This window comes from Podarcis vaucheri (assembly GCF_965113315.1).
Source record: "Podarcis vaucheri genome assembly, chromosome: 3".
Taxonomy (NCBI): Eukaryota; Metazoa; Chordata; class Lepidosauria; order Squamata; family Lacertidae; genus Podarcis; species Podarcis vaucheri.
The window spans coordinates 59,473,942-59,494,364 of NC_138761.1; the positions used below are offsets into that span (position 1 = coordinate 59,473,942).

A 20,423-nucleotide genomic window follows, 5' to 3' on the forward strand; every position below is an offset into this window, starting at 1 on the left:
ACATTAACAACAGCATGTGGGGGAAACACCACATTTAAAGCATGCACATATACAAAGAAACAATGAATGTCCAAGAACCAACATAGTGCCATGTCACTTGTGGGCTGTTTTTTCTTTTTTTAATTAAAGATAAAGAGATATAACAACTATCTATAATAACATCATAAAACACCCCAGCAAAAATTGTAATTTACCCCCACCCCCAAGAACTACAGCTTCTTTATAAAAGTGCATGCTGATAGCTTTCATTATGACAAAGACACATTTGAAAGCATGGTAGCTAAGATGCTAAAAGAAAAGGGGAAAAGAAGGTATACAAAAGGACAAAATAAATCACTTTTTAAACTATTATATCTGTAAGATTTTTGAAAAACAATGAAAAGTATATTTCAAAAACTAAATGTATTTCAGCTACAGTGCAGTATTGACCAAGATCAGAAAGTGATACAATGACATTATATACAGAGATCAAATTCTCCAGAAAGCGACAGATTCTGACTTGAAAACTCATCCTAAAATGTAGAGACTGGCTGCAAGAATTCAATACCAAGAAAAATATGCTATGTACATCCTCAAAGGTATTGTTTATACTGTTTCACATGTTCTAGGTATATAGGTAAAACTTGGGAGGGCTTCTGCAGGTCCACATACTCACTCAAACTAAGGCCTGAAATTAGCTTATGACAGATTTCTGGTGTGCCCCTCCGAGTACAGTAAGGGGCACACTTCTTTGCTAGCCCTATTCAAAACTTATGACTGCTAAGAACTGAAACGTTTGCCCCTTCCAGTGTCAATACTTAACTCATTCAGTAATATTAGTGAATAAAGAATAGTAAAATTTACACTGAGCAAATTAGGCTGAACCACGTACATTAAGCAATGTCAATTTAAATTTTTCATCATATCATCATTGAAGAAAGATATGAAATGCAGCTGAAGCAACAATTTTTTTTTTTATAGATTCAGGATAGCAGTACTACATTTCCATTCAAAATTCAAAAGGTAAGATGCTTTGCCTTTTTGATAAGTATTACTTAAATAAAAATTGACAGCAACTAATTAAAATGATTTCTGACTTTTCAGCAACTGACTCTAATGGAAGGCGCTAAGGTTTCTATGAAAATTCAAAATATTGTTATTGAACTCTTAACAACTGCATTAAAATTATTACTTTGACGGTAATCCCAGCTGTCAAGTGCTGACAGGATTAGAACCAAAACAGCACCAACTGGAAAAAGTGGGAGCTATCAGAGTGCTCAGGGGAAGCCCAAAGTTTGTAGACACACAAACAATATTTAGGAAAAAATGCCAAGAGGTAAGACATGAGCATGCTCTGTGGCTACAGAATGCTGAGCATCAGGTGAAGGGGTATGGCAAAGTCAGAGAAGGGAAGATAGCTCTGGAAAAAGGGCTTAACTCTCTGAACCGGAGCACTCTACACTGCAACATTTTCAAGCAGATCTCACCTGTTGTTATTACTCAATACAGTATACATATTAAAGTATTATCCAGTGCTTTTGTGTTTCATATTTCTACCACCAAATGCCTAGAGCTCCAGCAGTTATTGCATGTCTACTCAGCAAACATTCCACTAGTGGCACTAACTTTTTAAATATTATAAACGTAGATGACACACATTATATTCTTAGTTAACACCAGTATTTGCATGCCATAGCCAATATGCACTAGACCAGGATCTAAACATTGCTTTACAGTGTGTAGAACCTCAAAGGGCTGGATTCACCACATCAGCCCCATCAGGGGAACCCCGGTGCAAGAATTTCTGCTTACCCAACAAGGCTCCCTCCCTCCTCCAAGAAATGGCTCTTGGAGGTTGGGAGAAACCCCAGAGCAGCACATGGGGGGGGGGAGAGGGTGCATCATTCCATCTAGCAAGCTGCAATGCTTTTGCAGACAGAACAATTTTAAAAGCACAACACTGAATTCTACTCGAAGAGTACAGCATTCACTATTGCTTCCTTCGTAAAATTCTGTCCCTTAGTAAAGTGACTTCCAAATACTTGCATACGGTTTAGAAAAAGAAAACTAGTGTTCACTCTTTATCAATGGCAGTCCCAGTTTTACCCATCCTGTCTCAAACTCAAAAAGGGATATCTTAACTATGGTTCATCAAAAGTAACTGTTGAGAAGTTTACTTATATGGCTTTTAACAACTGCTGAACTCTTCCAAAAAATACACTTGATCTAGCAGCATGATAAAAGCAGCAAACCAGCTGTTCCAACAAACAGAAATTGCTTTTAGCTAACTAAAATTAACCCAAACAAAAGAAAATACTATCATCCAAAAATATAGGCACAAACCCAATATATATTTGCAGGAAAGATTTTTACTCTTAAGTACCACTGCCAAATTTGGTAAATACACACACAATGAAGGATTTCATACAATGGAGCATCTCCTACCCTAGACCTACTACCTTCCCTCCCTCCAATACCATAAACTCTTTTCTCGTTGTTCTGAGATTTAACAAGGTGAGGGAGAGTTGTCCAATGCTGCTGGCTGCAAACCTTTTAAAAAAACTAGTTAGTACATAGATTTAATGGGCTACTTCACATGTGACACAAGGATGGTTTAGCACTATGTGCAAGAGCTAATGTGAGTCACAGCAAAGCCTCAGGCTTGCTTACACACATACAGTGGTGCCCCGCAAGATGAAAAACTCGCTAGACGAAAGAGTTTTCCGTTTTGGAGGTGCTTCGCAAAACGAATTTCCTATGGGATTGCTTCGCAAGACGACAATGTCTTGCGAGTTCCTGCTGGTTTTTTTTCCTCCCCCCTTTTTCTAAGCCGCTAAGCAGCTTATCAGCGGATCCGATCAGCAGATAAGCCGCTAAAAGCCGCTAATAGCGCTAATCCTTCAATGGGCTTGCTTCGCAAGACGAAAAAACCGCTAGACGAAGAGAATCACAGAACGGATTCTTTTCGTCTTGCGAGGCACCACTGTACACACCTGCTCTCACATGGCAAGAAGAAACCTTGAAGTTTCACTTTCAAATAATCCTTGCTTGGTATTATATACAAGCGAGAGGTTGTGGCTTAAAACAAACTGATTTAAAAAGCCAGCTTCATGAACCATGGCTTGGAGTTGGTTTATCTGGAAACTGGTAGCAGCCTTGATGATGATTATATTTTTTATATGCCTCCCATCACTCTGGGCGGCTTCCAACAAAATACTCAAACATTAAAAACTTCAAACATTTAAACCCTCCCTGTATAAGGCTGCCTTCAGATGTCTTCTAAAAGCCAGATAGATATTTATTTCCTTGGCATCTGATGGGAGGGCATTCCTCCCATCTTTGAAAGGGAACATTACTGAAGCCCTTCTCCTGGCAAAATGGGTAGACTCATACACATAGAACTAAATCAAGCTTATCTTTATGAAAACCCATTGAAGGAGGAAAAAATCTGCTATATATTGGACAGAGGAAGCACAACCTTCTGGGTTTCACAGGACCTCTCAATTGCTTTCAGTACCATGACTATGGTATCATTCTCTACTGTCAGGATGGAGCTGGGCCTGGGACACAATTTTCTGGTAATCCTAGTCCTCATTGACAGTAGGTTCCAGGTGATGGTACAAGCTGGGGGAACTAATGCTCAGCCCCATTACTTCCAGTCTGTAAGATTCAGCCGAGTTCCATTCTGCCCTTTATAGTATTTAACATCTACATTAAACTGCTAGGAAGAGTTATTCAGGAATTTGGGGGCACCGTTGCTGTGATGACACCCAATTCTATATCTCCTTTTTGTCCCAAGTCCAAGGAACCCGTGGAGGCTCTTAGCTGGTGTTTAGCAGTAAATGAATGCATATGATCTAATAAGAGGGATTGCTACTGGTCAATGGGAGAGCTGATCCAAGAATGTGACTATAACCTGGACAGGGCTTTGCTTCTCTTAAAAAAAAAATCAGTGCCAAAGTTATTTGCTCCTGGATGCCAATCTAGCAATCATGGCCAACAATGCTTTTGCTCAGGTTAGGTTCCTGGGAAAAGATGGTCTGGCAAGGGTCACACATGTCTTAGTGACATCCAGGTTGGATGACTGAAACACACTCTACACGGGGCAGCCCTTGAACAGTGCTTGCAACCTTTAGTTTGTGCAGAATGCAACAGTAAGAATTTTTACTATGGAAAGTGCTAGAGACTATGTGACCACTATTAACTTCAGCTGTTTTGGCTGGTTCACTTAACATGACAATTTAAGATGCTGATCATTACCTCTAAAGTTCAGTGAATTAGAACCAGAAGTACATCTAGTGGGAACCTGGAAACGAGCCTTTCCACTGTTCAGTGGTGTTCAGACACTGGAATTCCCTGCTTGTATGCCCCCATCCTTGATGACTTTCCAGGGCTTAATAAATACTATTCTGTTTTGCAGAACTTTTAGGCTATGACTAAATACTGTCCAAATTAGTTGTTTGAATCTTTTAATTTTTGTACTGTATTTGCTTTTTAAATAATCTATCATTGTTTTAATTGAAATATTATTACACAATTTGAATGCTCTTTCAAAGGAACGGGAAATGTGGAATATAAATATTTTAATAAATAACTAACCCAAACTTTCTAGATCAAATCCAGATAGTGAAAGTCAGTGGAAGGAACTGTTTGTTGCAAAAGAAAGGGGAAAACACATCAAGCATTAACTAAAAAAGACCTTCAAGTTCATGAAGGGAAAGTTTTCTATCACCTCTCCAAGGCCTCCTCAGTGGCTGGTCCGAGTACACACCTTCATACATGGCAAGTAACTCCAATATTACATCCTCTGAAAGGGTTCTGGATTCTAGACTGAAGTGCAAATCCTAGCTCATCCACAAACAGATTAGGTGGCCAAGCTCAAGGCTCTCCTCTTCATTTACAAAATGGAACTATCACCACTCTGACTCACAAACTTATCTCCTAGTTTTGCAGTCTCCAAAAAGTCCAGGGTAGAGACCCATCTCTAACTCCCAACCAAGAACATATGATCCACTTTTACATTTCCACTTTTAATGTATACTTAATAGTGCTCGCATCTCACTACATATCACACACTGAGGTAGTGACATATATTGTTCAGTACAAGTCAACCAATATTTCATGTACTGTTGGTCACACTTTTGAACCCTTTTAGTAATTGTACCATCTCTTTGATTTCTGGGGGTTTTCTCCTCAGCGAAGCCCGTGGTTAATATTGAGCAAGAGAGCAAATCACAAATCACCGTTATGTTTGCATTTTCTTACCAAAAAAGGTCTTTCTATCACTTTCTTGATTTCTGTAACTTTCGCCACCACCTTTCCTTCTCTGTCACCGGCTGGTACTTTTTTTCTTTACCTACCTGCTTGCACATTTTGTCCACCACCACCTGTCATTCCTTTATTTTTCTGTCCACTGACCTTATGCCTTATCATTGTGTCCTCCATCCACTTTTTTTAGTCCTTTCTCTGTTACCTGTTCTCATCTCATCCTCTTTCACAATCTTTTCTATCGCCAGCTAATTTACCTGTTGCCTTTTTCTCTCTGCTCATGCCTTCTTCCACATTCTCTTCACCTTCTCAAACATCTCTATCCTTCCCTGCTCACCTTCTTCTGTTTCCTTTCATCTGCTGGTGTTGCCTCTGTCTCCCTCTCACTTCCCTTTTTATGCTGTTCACTTTCTTCCACCTTGCGTCACCTTCTCTGTCACTTCAATCCACTTCTCTGTAACTCTTCCCCCTCCCTAATGTCAACTTGCCTGAAATCAAAATGAAGAGGATTTGGGGAAAACGTTCAGCACCCTCAGAACCTAATATAGGCAGCATTTCTTATTTGTTGCCCCGTTGCTGGATGGTGAAGTTTGAAGAAGCTCCATAGATTTGCCCAACTGAAGCAACATAGAGCAGTAGTTCTAAAGCAAAGAGCTTTCTTTTTAATTTGCAAAGTCTTGTCATTTTACATTTATTTTTTAAAAAACTAATGTTCATTCCAAATCAACACTGAAACATAAAAGTTCCAGTCTTGTGTATACTTACTTGAGAGTTAATCCCATTAAAATAAGTGGGTCTTTCTTCTAAATAGAAATGCATAGGATTTGCTTATTAATTTAATTAAGGTTAACTAAGGTTCTCCCTCCCTGAGCAGCCAAATCTCCTCTTCCTTTTGTGCAGTTTTCCCCCTTTTCTGTTATCTTCTATGGATGCTTTTCTTTCCATCTCACACCAGTTTTTCTGCCCTCTCCTTGTGTCCACTTGCCTGAAATCTAATGTATAGAAAATAAATCTGAAGTTTCAGTACCACCAGAACCTTATGTGGGCAGCAATTGTTTGCTGGTGTCCTAAGCCCACTTAATTTTGAGTAAGCTTCATTTAAATGAATGGACCCTACTTCTGACTACGTCTTCTAAGCAATGCAGTTTCAGGCCTGAGCAAACAAGATTGATGGGTGATCAGTGTGTAAACATGCATCATAGCACAACTCTAACCATGTCTGATCAGAAGGAAGTCCTACTGAGTTCAATGTGGCTTACTCCCAGGTAAATGGGATTAGGACTGGAATCCTGCTTCTTAATGAAAAAAATGTTTTCACTGAAAAGCTGCAATAATCCTCTGAGACTCATAACAATCCGAAGCACACATCTACCTACAAGTAAAACCACATTTATGGTTCAACTGAATGAAACTTACTCCCAATGAAGACTACAAAGGTTCAGGCATTAAAGTTGCCACAATCCCACCAGGAACATTTACCTGGTCTCATAACTGAATAATGGCACAACACCTATGCACATACTGTACTTTAAGTAAGAAGTAAAGGAAAAAAGCTAAGTCCTATATGGCTAACCCAAAGAATCCTTACTCCTCCAGTAAACCTGGAATATGGCTGTACAGCTGCAGTAACAGAAGTCCTATTCACACCAGTAATCAGAGGAATAGGGGCAGAGGTATAAAAACCCCAAGGGGGCTGGACCAAGAGAGACACCAGAACTCCACCTCCATTAAAGGCACGTTTGCACATTAAGTTCAACAGGGATTATCCCACCACGACCACTGCCCTTCTATTCCAAGTGAAGTGTGTACAGTACTGGAATTGTAGTCCTTACTCGTGAATAAACCCTCACCTTGTGAGGCTTACTCTGCAGATCTGAGAGGGCGTCTGGATCCGCTCCCCGCGTTCCTACGCCCCACCAGGAGCAAAAGTGACCCCATCCCCTCGTTTCCATGGAGAGGAGAGATGCCCCCTGACTTGTAGGCCTCCCGCCACAACCCGCTCCCCGTGACACACGTGATCCAAGGAGACCACCGAGATCGGATGGATAGCCTCTTCCCAAGACCAGCAGCAGCGTGTTCCCGTCAGGGGGTTGCTGGGGAGGAGGCGGCAGCAGCAGCCAGGCTGGGCTGGGCCAAAGGGGGAATGAAACCCTCTCGCGTAAGAAAGGGGAATAAAAAAGTCGCAGCCTCCGGGCTCAGCTGGGGAGTTCGCGTGGTGGTGACAGCTTTGCCTGGGGGGGATCCTGACCCTGGGGCTGAACACACACCTCTGCCTGGCTCAGCCCCGCACTGCCAGCAAAGGCACTCTGCAGAAGCGACCCCGCAGGGCTGTCACCCCTCGGAAAAGGAGGCTGACTGGGGTTGTTCCCGCCTGTAACCTCAGGATTCTCCGGCCGCCTCTTCCCTCCGCCGGGGGGGGCGGGGGGCTGAAAGAAGAAGGCCGGAGTGGGCCCGAGCAGGGGAGGGGGATGCCCAGTCCCTCTCAGGCCTCTGAGGGCCGAGCGTTTTGCAGGAAAAAGGAGCCAGTCGACGCCAGGCCCGCTCCGGCCGCGGAGTCCAGTCTTACCCTTCTTCGACACCGGCTCCGCCTCCGCCTCCCACAGCCGCCGCCACTACCGCCCGCGCCGCCGCAGCCTCCAACCGGCGAGGCGGACACCTCCGAGCCCCTCCTGAGCCGCCGCCGCCTCCTCCTCCCGCCGCCACCGGGGGAGGGAGGAAGGGGGGTTCCGTGACTGGTGCTGCTGTGGCGGCGGGCAGAGGAAGGGAGGGCTCGGCTGGGCGGGTGGGTGTCTTGCAGGCGCCGCTCCCGACCTCGCTTGGAACGGTTCCGGCTTCCCAGTCGCTCCCGTCCCTCCCCCCTCGTCCACCTCCTTCTTCTCTCGCTGCGCGTCTCAGCCAGCCGAGTCCAAATCAAAATAGTGTCACACAATATGGCGGCCACTCCAGTTGGCAAGCATCGCGAGATCTTGCCCCGAGTGCTAACGGGATAGCAGTGGGAGAGGAGGAGGAGCGAGATGCGAGATGCGAGGCGAAAAAAAGAAGGGAAGGGCAGCCGGGGGCGGGGAATCTCCTCTCGTTGCCTAGGCGACGGCTAGTAATGCTGAGCAGAGCAGAGGTCAGTTTGACAGAAGTGTGGCCTCTTGCAGCCATCGGCTTCAACTGCCCACTCTGTTCCTCACAAGGAGCAGCGCAAAAGTGCCAGAGCTGAGCGCCTCTTTCAAGAGGAATGAGGAGAAACGTGTTTTCTTCCCCCTCCACTGTTCTGTGAACTCTCATGGCTTTACCAGAAATATTTCTCTGTCTTTTAATTTATCTGCTTTCCCCCAGTTCCTCCTCCTGGCCAAATTCGCATTTGCTCTTCAAGTAATTGAAATCTAGAGTGTAAGATGAAGGGTGTGGAGCTTGAATAACTTCAGCAGAGTGTGCTTCATAAAAACAAAATCAGCAAAGTTGGAAGGGACCCCTGGGGTCATCTAGTCCAATCCCCTGCCGTGCAGGAATTTGAACTAAAGGATCCATGACAGATGGCCATCCACCTTCCTTTGGAGACCACTGCACTGCCAAACAGCTCTTACCAACAAAAAGTTCTTTGTGATGTTTAGTGGCATCTCCTTTCTTGTAACTTTAACTCACTAGTTCAGGTCCTAGCCTCCAGAGCAGGGGAAAACAAGCTTGCTCCCTCACATTTGAGAGTCCTTTAGATATTTGAAGATGGCTATGTTTCCTCTCAGTTTCTTCTTTCTCAGGCTAAACATACCCAGTTTCATCAACTGTTCCTCATAAAGCTTAGCTTCCAGACTCTTTATCTTCTTGGTCATCCGCCTCTGCACTTATTCCAGCTTGTCAATATCCTTCTTAAACTGTGGCACCTAGAACTGGATACAGTACTCCAGGTGTGGTCTGACTAAGGCAGAATAGAGCAGGATTATTACTTCCCTTGACCGGGACACAAAATTTCTGTTGATGCCGCCTCAGATAGCATTAGCTTTCTTGCTGCTTGTGGTCTATTAAGATCCCTCAATCCTTTTCACATTTACTACTCACAATCCACGTGTCTTCCATCTTATATTTGTACATCTGGTTCTTCCTGCCTAAGTGTAGAACCTTACATTTCTCCCTATTGAAATTTATTTTGTTAGTTTTGACTCAGTTCTCCAATCCTGATCCTGTCTTCTGCAGTATTGGCTACCCCTCCCAGTTTGGTGTCACCTGCAGATTTGATGAGCATCCCCTCAATACATTCATCCAAGTGTCCAACAACTTGCGTACTCACAGGCACACTTGCTTTGTTTGAAGTAAATAAGGAATTCACAAGTATGATAGAGCAAACCCATTGAGATAAGGAGGAAGCCATTTCCAGGTTCTTTCAAGTAACTTTTGTCAGCTTGAGGATACACCTGCTGTTAGCCTAAACTTCAACAGAGAACTGGCAAGGCAATCGATGTAAAATCCCTCATTTGCAGACTACCATCTTCCCACCCAATCAATAAAACTAAGTCTAATGTGCACTCTGCCACATGTATTGGGCCAATGACATTTTGGGACAGCCTCATGGTGGTAATGCTGATCACGACATCCTGAGCTGCCCCCAACCTGGTGTCCTTTGCATGGATATTGACATCTTCCACTGCTAAGAATGTGGGGCTCCTAAACACCATATCTAAGACCATATTGATCAGCTCAGATAGGGAGACTGCTGGGCAGCAGGGGATTGCCAGTACACCAGCAGAATCCTTTATCTGTCCCACTTAGCCAACACAATTTGCAAACACCCTAGACGGGTACAGTACTTGTCTAGACAGGGAGACTGGAAAGAGAGACTGAATTCCTAACACACACCCTTCTGATTTCACTCTGGATTATGACATTAAAGGAACAGAGAAACCATGGTCACTTTATTGCTATGAAATATTTGCTCCTAGCTCTTTGAGTTGCACACTGTTAGTGACAGGAAAGATTTTAAGCAGGAAATACAACTATTACTGATAGCAGATGAATTGACTTGATAAGCCACATCTGCTAAGTACACAACTTTTGCTGAACATAGTTGCTTAAATTAGTTTACATGTTTGTGATTCCTTCGAGCCATCTTCCAAAGAAAGAATCAGCTATCTCCCAAATAAAGAATTGGTTACTGATACAACAATTTCAGACTTTGAGGAGAGCACTTTGAATGGAAATGTACCTATTTGGATCCCAATGTCAGGGGAAGGAGATTAATTTTTGGAATGTTACTGTCAAAGTTGGAAGTCATGGCATTTGCACAGCAGCACCGCTATAAAAGTGGAAGGGATGATGGGATAACCTGCACATATTGTGCAGAACAGGTGCACATGGCAATGCAATCAGCCCTGAAGACTAAAATGTTATTGCAGGGCTAGCAAGGGGTCATGTGTGGGAACGGCTGAGAAACAAACTATCACAACCTGAGTCCAACGTACTACCCAAATACTGTGCTCCCATGGCAACTTTTGCCTTGTGCCCCTCAAGTTTATTTTCAATATGAGAGGGACCTTGCAAAGTGCAGTTTGTGATGTGGCACAGCAGGCTGCTTCTGTTCAGAAAAGAGAAGAAGTCTAAAATTGTACCCAACTCTTTGGATCCTGGCCCATATTACCAGGGCAAAAGTGCAGAATTACAATGTGAGATATATATCTGGAGTACACTTTTTATACTTTTTCTAATATGATTATGTCATCTACCATATCCACTGCGTTTGAAGCAAAGTCTTTTGTTAAAAGTTTTGTGGCTATTGTTTAGCAGAGCCCAAATAGGAGGCAGGGCAAAGTAAGACTTGCTAATACAGTATTTAATTCAAAATGGTTTCAGATTTAGAACTAGCCAGGCCATTTCCCCTCTAAAGTTTTGTTATTATTCTACAGTGGCCTTCAAGTGGAAACATATGCTTATTTAACTGTCATATCATATAGCATCAATTACAATTTTTTATGGAAGCGATTTTACTGGGCAAAACCTGCATTATGAGACTTTGAAAGTTATACTTGTTGCACCAAGTTTAACTTGCAGGATTAGACTTCTGTACCTTTGATTATAGTAGATTGATGTAGAAATGTCAGCAACGCTGCAATTTCAGGGTCCTAAATCACATATTAATAGTGTAATACTAGAAACGTTTACTCAGAATTAGATCCCATTTAGTGGAATGGGAAGTTCTTTCCAGTGTTATGGGTTTGCAGGGGGCAAGGATCCCTAAAATTCCCGGGTGCCAAGTTCTCCTCATAGTTTCTGAAATTAGTAAATGTGGGGTTTGACCAGTGGATTTAGCAAGGCCTTAAAAAGGCAGTTTCCTCAGGAGATTGCCTTAGAGAGGTGCTATGAAAGAACAAAGGTGATGGCAATAGAAGATTTGAGAGGGGAAAGTTGCAAGGGTAACTGGGGGTGTGGTGTCACCACAGGAAAAAAGTGTCTTTTTGCAAGAGGCTTTTGAAACAGAGGTTGTCAAGGGGACACTGGGGATGATGTAATGGATGGAGGAGTTGTGTTTGGCAAGGGGTTCTGGGGAAAAGGAGCAGGAAGTGGAGGAGGAAGTCTCCATGAAGGGACTGAAGGGCGGCAGCCATATTGGCTGGCTGGAGTGGGCTGTTACAGAGGCATGGGGAAGCTGCTTAGGATGCATCTGAGTCCAGTGCTGTGCTGCTGGGAAGGACAAGCCCCACTTGCTGTGAATGCCCTCTCCATCTGAACTCAGGTGTAAATATGCATAAAGAAGCAGTATTTAGAAGACACTGCAGACACCCTGGGAGAGCACCTGGAATCCCTGGAATCATGCTACCACTCAGCAGAGATTGTGGGTGGCGTGGAACTCTAGTTATGTAAGTACTCGGTATAAGGCTGCATATACACAAAGCCATTTGTAGCACAAAAATTAAGTTTTCCTCAATCCCAAACTGTTGATGATCGTCCTGAACATGGTGCTTCAATCTAGAGTCATCTGCCATCCACACAGGTGGCTATGCTTACTTGAAAGCTTTTCCCTTGAGTAGGTTATCCATGCCTCCCCCCCCCCGCACATGCCCCAGGTGAATGATGAAATAATAATAATAATAATAATAATAATAATAATAATAATTTATTTATACTCCCGCCCATCTGGCTGAGTTTCCCCAGCCACTTTGGGTGGCTTCCAATCAAGTGTTAAAAACAATACAGCATTAAATATTAAAAACTTCGCTAAACTGGGAAAGAAAGAAGTAGTGATGGCGATGTTAGTGTATATACCCACCCAGAACGTAATAGGGCAGCTGTGGACACTCCTCAACCCCATTGCCACTGCTGCCTACATCTGTTTTAACCTGTTTTCAAATGGACATACTGCAGGGTAATGCAGAATCAATCTGCAGTAAATTTCTATTTAAATGAAACTGGTTTCTCAAGTACTTTTCAGTGGCAAAAAATATGCAGTAGAACTAGATTGTGCATAGAATAAAATGCTGTGTGTATGCAACCTAAGTCACTTTCCTTCTTATTAGAGATTTCAGTTTACAAAACATCATATAAACACAAGCTAAGCTCATATGTATTTATTGTACCCCAACGAGCATGAGCATGTTATTTAGTCGTTTAGTCGTGCCCAACTCTTTGTGACCCCATGGACCAGAGCACGCCAGGCACTCCTGTCTTCCACTGCCTCCCGCAGTTTGGTCAAACTCATGCTGGTAGCTTCGAGAACACTGTCCAACCATCTCGTCCTCTGTTGTCCCCTTCTCCTTGTGCCCTCCATCTTTCCCAACATCAGGGTCTTTTCCAGGGAGTCTTCTCTTCTCATGAGGTGGCCAAGGTATTGGAGCCTCAGCTTCACGATCTGTCCTTCCAGTGAGCACTCAGAGCTGATTTCCTTAAGAATGGATAGGTTTGATCTTCTTGCAGTCCATGGGACTCTCAAGAGTCTCCTCCAGCACCATAATTCAAAAGCATCAATTCTTCGGCGACCAGCCTTCTTTATGGTCCAGCTCTCATTTCCATACATCACTACTGGGAAAATCATAGCTTTTACTATACGGACCTTTGTAGGCAAGGTTATGTCTCTCCTTTTTAAGATGCTGTCTAGGTTTGTCATTGGTTTTCTCCCATAAAGCAGGCGTCTTTTAATTTCGTGGCTGCTGTCACCATGAGCATATATTGTTCAAACAAAATTTTTTAATTGCTTTTTTATGCACAGGTTCAAAATCTTTTGATAGTTAAAATCTGTGAGACATTGCAAAAACTGCCAAATCTTTTGAAACAATTTATAAAGGCCCATCCATCAGATAGCACTGTTTGTGTGCCTGGCTGTTGTTAACCTGTAGGTGTGGTAGTGTATCTTCCAGTAACATGTACATCTGCAAATAGGAAAGGATGAAAGTTCTGTGGAACTGGGGTAAGGCAGACCTGTGGGGAGAAAAGAGAACAAATCAGACACAAAGTACTTTTCCAACTATGCAGTATTCTACTAGTATTTGGGTCCGCCCCCCCCCTGCAGTGTGCTGTTTCGGCAATGGTTAGGAAACATATTGAACAAATATTCGGAACAGCACAAATAAAATACAAACTTACTGGCACAGAACTAAGTTTACAGCTTTATGTCTAGAAAGAGCAATGGAATAATTTAGAGCAATTTTGGACACTCTCAAGTGACACATTATTTTTAGATTTTAATACTGTGGGTTTTGACCCAAATGCAGTAAAATATATTCTCTAAACTTGGATGTACCATGCAAAGTGCCATCAGGACCAGACACTATAAACTAGGATTGGCATATAATTTCAGGGAGAAGAGATTGTAATGGAGATGGTATTGTTGCCTACTTTTATGAGGAGAATAAAGGGTTATAAATGCTGAAGATCATTTCAACTAGAACTGAACATACTTCAAAAATATTCCCAACTTCTTGATATGCCAAAATCAATATAAGAATTCTTTATTGGCAAAAAGAATGTTTTCCCTGCACGTTACCTATTTATCCCAATATTAGATCCATACCTGCTTTTAAATCAGATGATTAATGTAATGTGCAGCTAGCAATTGCAGATTTAATGAGCGCATTTCCCACATGCTATGAATGATGCCACCTCTTTTCAGCAAGGAGTTGTTTTGTTACTTTATCGGTGTGACATCTGCATGACATCTGTTTCATTTTGGTACCGGAGGCTCCTGCTATCTACTCAAATACTCAGCAAGAGAAAGTTCTATGAATAAATCCCAAACTCCCTTCTGCCTACCCTAGAACTAGCCCGATTTAAAATGCAAATTAAGAAAACTAAGAGAAGCAACCCCTGTTAATCTAGCATATGCTATTGCCCAGTGTGGGATCTTTGAGGATGAGAAAGTGCAATTTTTCAAAACCACTTAATGAGTCAATTGCCAGGGGTTCCTAACTGAGCATGAAAACTTGTAATTCCATTAAGATGGGGAAAACAGTGGGTCTGGCTGGATCACTAGGATGTCTGTGAGGGAAGAAGACGGAACGGGGAAAGTCAATGACTCCCAGCAACAAATCTTCTGCTGCATAGTCTACATACACATTAGTGGCTTAAAATGCAGCAAGGCCATTTCCCTCCACTGTGTTTCATGTGGCATTTGCACATTATTCTACACACACACCAGAGAGGGGTAGGGGGTGGCTTCACCCAATGCACATTAACTGTTTAGTTTTCATGCACCTATACCTCCCTCCTAATCATTAAGCTGTTATCTGTGCCTGGCACTGTCATCCATATACAGTATGTGCAAAGGCTGTCTCAAACGTACACACCTCAGCTAAAATGCATCATGAATGTGGCTGAAGTTTTACTTCCTGATTGAAGTTGATTTGAGAGAAAACATTTCAAGCAGCGATATTTCTCAAGAAACTACAGGATAGTTCTGCATTGTGGGCAACGTTGGGCGTACATGGATTCAAAAAGCCAGAGGTGGGAGTGCATTGGGGCCAGAGTAAATGGTAATGTGTACAGAGCCATTTCCCTGTGTGGAGTGGAAAGGCTTGAAAGCCAATTTAGCTGGGAAGGGAGATGCCCAGTTCTGTGTTGGTTCAATGAAGAAATATTGAAAGGAGAATTCCCAGATGCCAAGAGGCAAGTTTGGGGCACGAATTCTTTGGTGAGAGAACCCTAGCAGAAATTTAAAATCATGAAATAGGCAACAAATACAGTCTGTTAGACCTTTAAAATATGCCCTTTACAGTGAATCTCAAAGTTTCTCTCTTACCCAGCATAGAAAAAGACCACACATTTGGTAAATAAAAAAATAATTTACTTACAAACTCTTCAAAGGTCAGGTTCATGGGCTTCAGAAAGTTGCACAGGCAGTAAAACTTAGCTTAATTACAAAATGTTGAAAGTTCCTAAATTATTGGTATAGGAATTCAAGAGTGACCTATGCTAAGCCTCTCAGGACAGCTTATTCTGTGGTATTATCCCCTTCATGCATTCATTAGACTTAAGCATGCTGGTTATATGAGACTTGTTATCCCACATTCTGAAGGTCAAGCCACATCCTAGTCTTCCCACTCCAACTCAGGTCAGGTCCACATGCTACCTGGGCTGTTTCAAAACAGTGTCACAAACTCAGACACTACTACTTATTTGGACCTTGCCCTTCACAGTTCTGTTAGTGCTCATGGATGCCCTGAACACCTAAAATATTTTTTACAGGGAGAGAGACGAAAGAAAGAAAGAAAGAAAGAAAGAAAGAAAGAAAGAAAGAAAGAAAGAAAGAAGGATTCTCTCTCTCTCTCTCTCTCACACACACACACACACAGAGAGAGAGAGAGAGAGAGAGAGAGAGAGAGAGAGAGACAGACAACCAGCTACTGAACTGTTGAGGGTGGGGGAAAACAACTTTTATTTCAGAAATCTAACTTGACCCCATCCAATGTTCATAGGAGAAGAAAGAACGCTCAGCTTCAGCTGCTGGTTGCCCTGGGATGTGAGAACAGAAGAGAAGCACCCTGTGGCTTCTGCCATCAGCCAGGTGACTGGGTTGTTTGTGTTTAGGGGTTGTGCATATGGATCTGTGTGTATTTATTATAATCTGTTGTAAGCTACTCTGAGGATCATTCAGTCAAAAGGGTGGAGGAGATACAGAATCTTCTGAATTAGTAAAATAAATAAAAAATCTGAACATATGGAAAGCTTAGTGACCACTGCTGTATGAGACGAGATAAGGCCCCCAAGAGCTAGAAGAATCCAGTGTTTTAATGTGAGGAAAGGCTTCAGCACCATCAGCGTTATCTTTATGGTAGTGATGTTTGTTTTTTAAAGGAGGTGGGTGTGGGTGCAGAGGGAAATCAATCCATACTCCAGAAGCAAGGGAAATGGAAAGTAAGTTGCATTTGTGTATTGTAGGAGTTGATTCTGAATCTCCAACAGGTTCAGGCCATAGGAACATTGCTAAATATAGCAACCACTTTACTGAATGATGAGCCAACAGTTTTGCAAGATAATAGAAATACAGCTAGCTTCCTTTTTGCCATCCAAAATCCTTGCCTGCAATGCACAAAACGTATCTCATTCATTATCTTGTCTCCCAGAGCCCTTGGCTCGGTCTGCTTGTTCTACTTGTTACAGCTACAAGAACTAAGTAAATTTAAATCCCAGGGATCGTGTACTGTACATACACGGTGAAAAGAGCACATCGTTGTCCTTTTGGGGTGTGGGGGAGGGTGGTGATGGTGGTGAAAGCTGGGCTTCCTCCAAAGGGCACTTCTACATATCTTGCTACAATTAGACTATTTGGAGCCAAGCAATGTGGAGCCTTAACTAATTTCAGCATTCACTTCTGCTAAATTATTTATGACGCTTTCCATGCAGGCTCTGGCTTTTTTAAAAAGCCACACACACGCCTAATGCTCTATGTTAGGTTCCATGTGAAAATAAAGGACTAATTCGGCACCCAGTGTCCAACTAGTACAGTAGTTTAAAACACAGTAACTGATGCTTAAGCCAAGCATTTGATACATTCAAAGAGACCAGAATGGAATTTCTGCCATGTACAGAGCTACTAAATCATGTTCATTAATGATGAGAATGCTTAATGTTTTCACATAAGCAGCTGAAACAACATTAGAAACATTTAATAAAAATACAGCCAGCCACTCCCATCAAAAACTCAGACACCTCAAGTATAAAACAATGAAGATTTTAAAAACAGAGAAAGTCCCTCTGTTTTGCAACTGCAAAGTCAGCATTATACATCTATTGAAACTGTTTGCAGGGGGAATCTTCAGCCTGAACTTTGTAAAAGTGAAAATACAGAAAGGTAAAATAGATGGTTTGATAGTTTCTTTTTCTTTCCTTTTTTGAAAAATTACAGCGGACCAATGCATCTCAGACTTTTAAGAGTGGGGCCAACCTGTAAACTTATTCAGTCCTTTTTGGGCCAGTTTTAATCTAACGCTCTGCACATTGCTGGCTTAAAATGCAGCTAAGTTCTTCTTTGTCTCAGTTTGGATCAAAGCTGGTTTGGGGAGAACACTGTTGAATAAGAAATCACAGAATAGATACAGGATAGATATGGATTGTGGTTAATGCCATGCAAAACCAGCTGTGGGGAGCACGCTGTATGCAGACTAAATGGGAGTGTGTACACAGCCTGACACCACCTTTCAAGCCATACCTCTCTCTATAACAGGAAGCACAAGAAGATCACACCTGTAGTTAGCTATGAATCTTTTGTTTTTCTGTGTAAATATAGATATAGGCAACATGTATTTCAGTTGAATTAAAGCATAATTAGGGAGGGAGGGAGGGAGACTTTAAGTCATCACACTAACACATCACATCACACTGACAAGAATGGTGTGCTGTGAGCCTCGTAAAAGTCCCTCAAAATGTGTGTGTGTGTGTGTTGTGCAACCCACCCAGAAACACATTGTTACCCACAGTTTGAGAAGCTCTTCAGTAGGCAAAGTAAAGAGCAAAACACGCAGGTTTTTGGAAATTAGAGAACAAATAACTTCATTGATCAGTGGGTTGCCAAAATCAACAGCCGCAGAAACAGGGAATACAGAGGGAGAGTTGTCACTGAATTCTATCCAAACCAAGAAAGGGAATTTTGTAGGTTCTTGTTTGGGTACTACATTTTAAAAATAATAATAGTTCAAGGATTGGGGGAGTTTTAATAAGAGTCGATCTAGACATGATGTGCGAGATCCATGCATCAAGAATCTCCCACATTTAAAAAGCTACAAGGAGCCAGAAAGGAAAACCATGGTGCCAAGGGAGGAGTTTTCAGAGGTTTTAGCACAATCCTATGCATATTTATGCAGGGACGCGGGTGGCGCACAGGGACGCGGGTGGCGCTGTGGGTAAAACCTCAGCGCCTAGGGCTTGCTGATCACATGGTTGGCGGTTTGAATCCCCGCGGCGGGGTGAGCTCCCGTCTTTTGGTCCCAGCTCCTGCCCACCTAGCAGTTCGAAAGCACCCTTAAGTGCAAGTAGATAAATAGGTACCACTTTATAGCGGGAAGATAAACGGCGTTTCTGTGTGCTGTGCTGGTGCTGGCTCGCCAGAGCAGCTTCGTCACGCTGGCCATGTGACCCGGAAGTGTCTCCGGACAGCGCTGGCCCCCGGCCTCTTAAGTGAGATGGGCGCACAACCCTAGAGTCGGACATGACTGGCCCGTATGGGCAGGGGTACCTTTCTGCATATTTATCTACTAGGGCTTATATAGGTTATGTAGAATTATAGGCCAAAATCATTGACCACCTGAAAGATATAGGTACCATTATGATTTCCCTGGCTAAACAAACACACTGGTACCTCGGGTTAAGTACTTACTTCGTTCCGGAGGTCCATTCTTAACCTGAAACTTTTCTTAACCTGAAGCATCACTTTAGCTAATGGAGCCTCCCACTGCCGCCGTGCCGCTGGAGCACAATTTCTGTTCTCATCCTGAAGCAAAGTTCTTAACCCGAGGTAATATTTCTGGGTTAGCAGAGTCTGTAACCTGAAGCGTATGTAACCTGAAGGTACCACTGTAGCTGATTTGGGAGAGGGCAATTTATATTGGGAAAACAGTGCAGCCCCAAACTGACCCTTACCCCCATACACACATACATACCAGTGGCTGCTTTTAACTTTTAAAAACAATAATAAGATCCTGATCTTAGATGTCCCATAGCTCACCTCATTGCACTCTTAATACAGCTTCCAGACCTTCACTATTTTTGCATGAGATTCAGTCACATCCTGGCAAATTCAGGCTGCACAATCAAAGTTGAATTGGAATTCTTGCAAAGCAAACCTATTTCCCCCAAAGATGAGACTTCTTGCGATGAGGAAAGTGACCAGAAAACGCACTGGAAAGTGTGGGATAGCACTTGCTTTGATGCAATGTGGTCCTTTTCCTTAAAGCGTTCAGCTGGAAGCAACCTAAGAAATGGGGTCCACACATCCCTATGTTGCTTCTGAGAGGAAAAAGGTCCAAGAAATCTAGACAGAATAAGAACCTCTCAGGCTAATAGCCAGAGGGGGGATATGCATATCTTTATTCACATATTAGCTGCTTCTCTTCTTATGAAAAACTGTTGTAAGATGAAAACTATTCACACACATTATATGCACATATAAAATTGTGCGCAATTTTTTATATTTGAGTCCTATATGCTTCATGTTTTATTTTAAAATGTGATCTTTTTAATATGGGCCTTGTGATTTATCGCACTTTTCCAAGCAAGCATAAGCAATTACGGTACTATTTTAAAAAATCCTGCAGGAATAGTAACACAACTCTCCTGTTCATTATCTACAAATCCCATTAAAAAGTACTACAAACAAGCCTAAGGAGACTCACAAATCATGAAGGGTTGCCATGGGGAGGATAAGAATCTCTTCTTCTCCTTACATAGCATAGTCAAGAGAAGAGATAAAAGTTCAAATGGCAACTCAAATGAGTTTGTCTTGATGTTAGGAAGAAACTTTTTACTATATAAGTAATGCTGAACATTGAAACAGGTCGCCTAAAAATGCAGCGGCTTCTACAACACTGGAGGCATCCAGAATAGTTTAAACTATATATTACACTGAATGCAATTCTGAATCTAATGTTGCAGGTTTTTAAAAAATGCAAATAGCATCAGCTGGGGTGGGTTGATAATTAATAGGATCAGAGTAGGTGTGGAAAGGAAAAAGTCCTCCCTGTCCTCTACTGCAATCCTGAGGAAAACATCTCTTCTGA

The 20,423-nt window shown here is 42.5% G+C and overlaps 2 protein-coding genes across 14 annotated transcripts in view; one reads left to right on the top strand and one right to left on the bottom strand.

Annotated features, from left to right (window-relative positions):
* Positions 1 to 8,143, bottom strand: part of TAB2 (TGF-beta activated kinase 1 (MAP3K7) binding protein 2) — a 49,510-nt gene extending 41,367 nt beyond the window's left edge. Inside the window, exon 1 of one of the 3 annotated variants that reach the window (XM_082215229.1) lies at positions 7,814 to 8,143. The gene's annotated coding sequence lies outside the window, so the exon portion shown is untranslated. Of the gene's footprint in view, positions 1 to 5,584; positions 5,712 to 7,813 lie in introns of those variants that run through there. The other 2 variants (XM_082215226.1, XM_082215228.1) reach the window with 2 other exon arrangements.
* A 148-nt stretch (positions 8,144 to 8,291) lies between these two features.
* Positions 8,292 to 20,423, top strand: part of LOC309528111 (uncharacterized protein) — a 103,812-nt gene continuing 91,680 nt past the window's right edge. For 5 of the 11 annotated variants that reach the window (XR_014217514.1, XR_014217515.1, XR_014217516.1 and 2 more), the window contains exons 1-2: positions 11,745 to 12,080; positions 16,128 to 16,216. Coding sequence is in view for 1 of the 11 variants with exons in the window: in XM_082215369.1 (XP_082071495.1) it covers positions 11,965 to 12,080; positions 16,128 to 16,216 (205 nt within the window). In the remaining 10 variants the exon portion in view is untranslated. The other 6 variants (XR_014217519.1, XR_014217520.1, XR_014217512.1 and 3 more) reach the window with 5 other exon arrangements.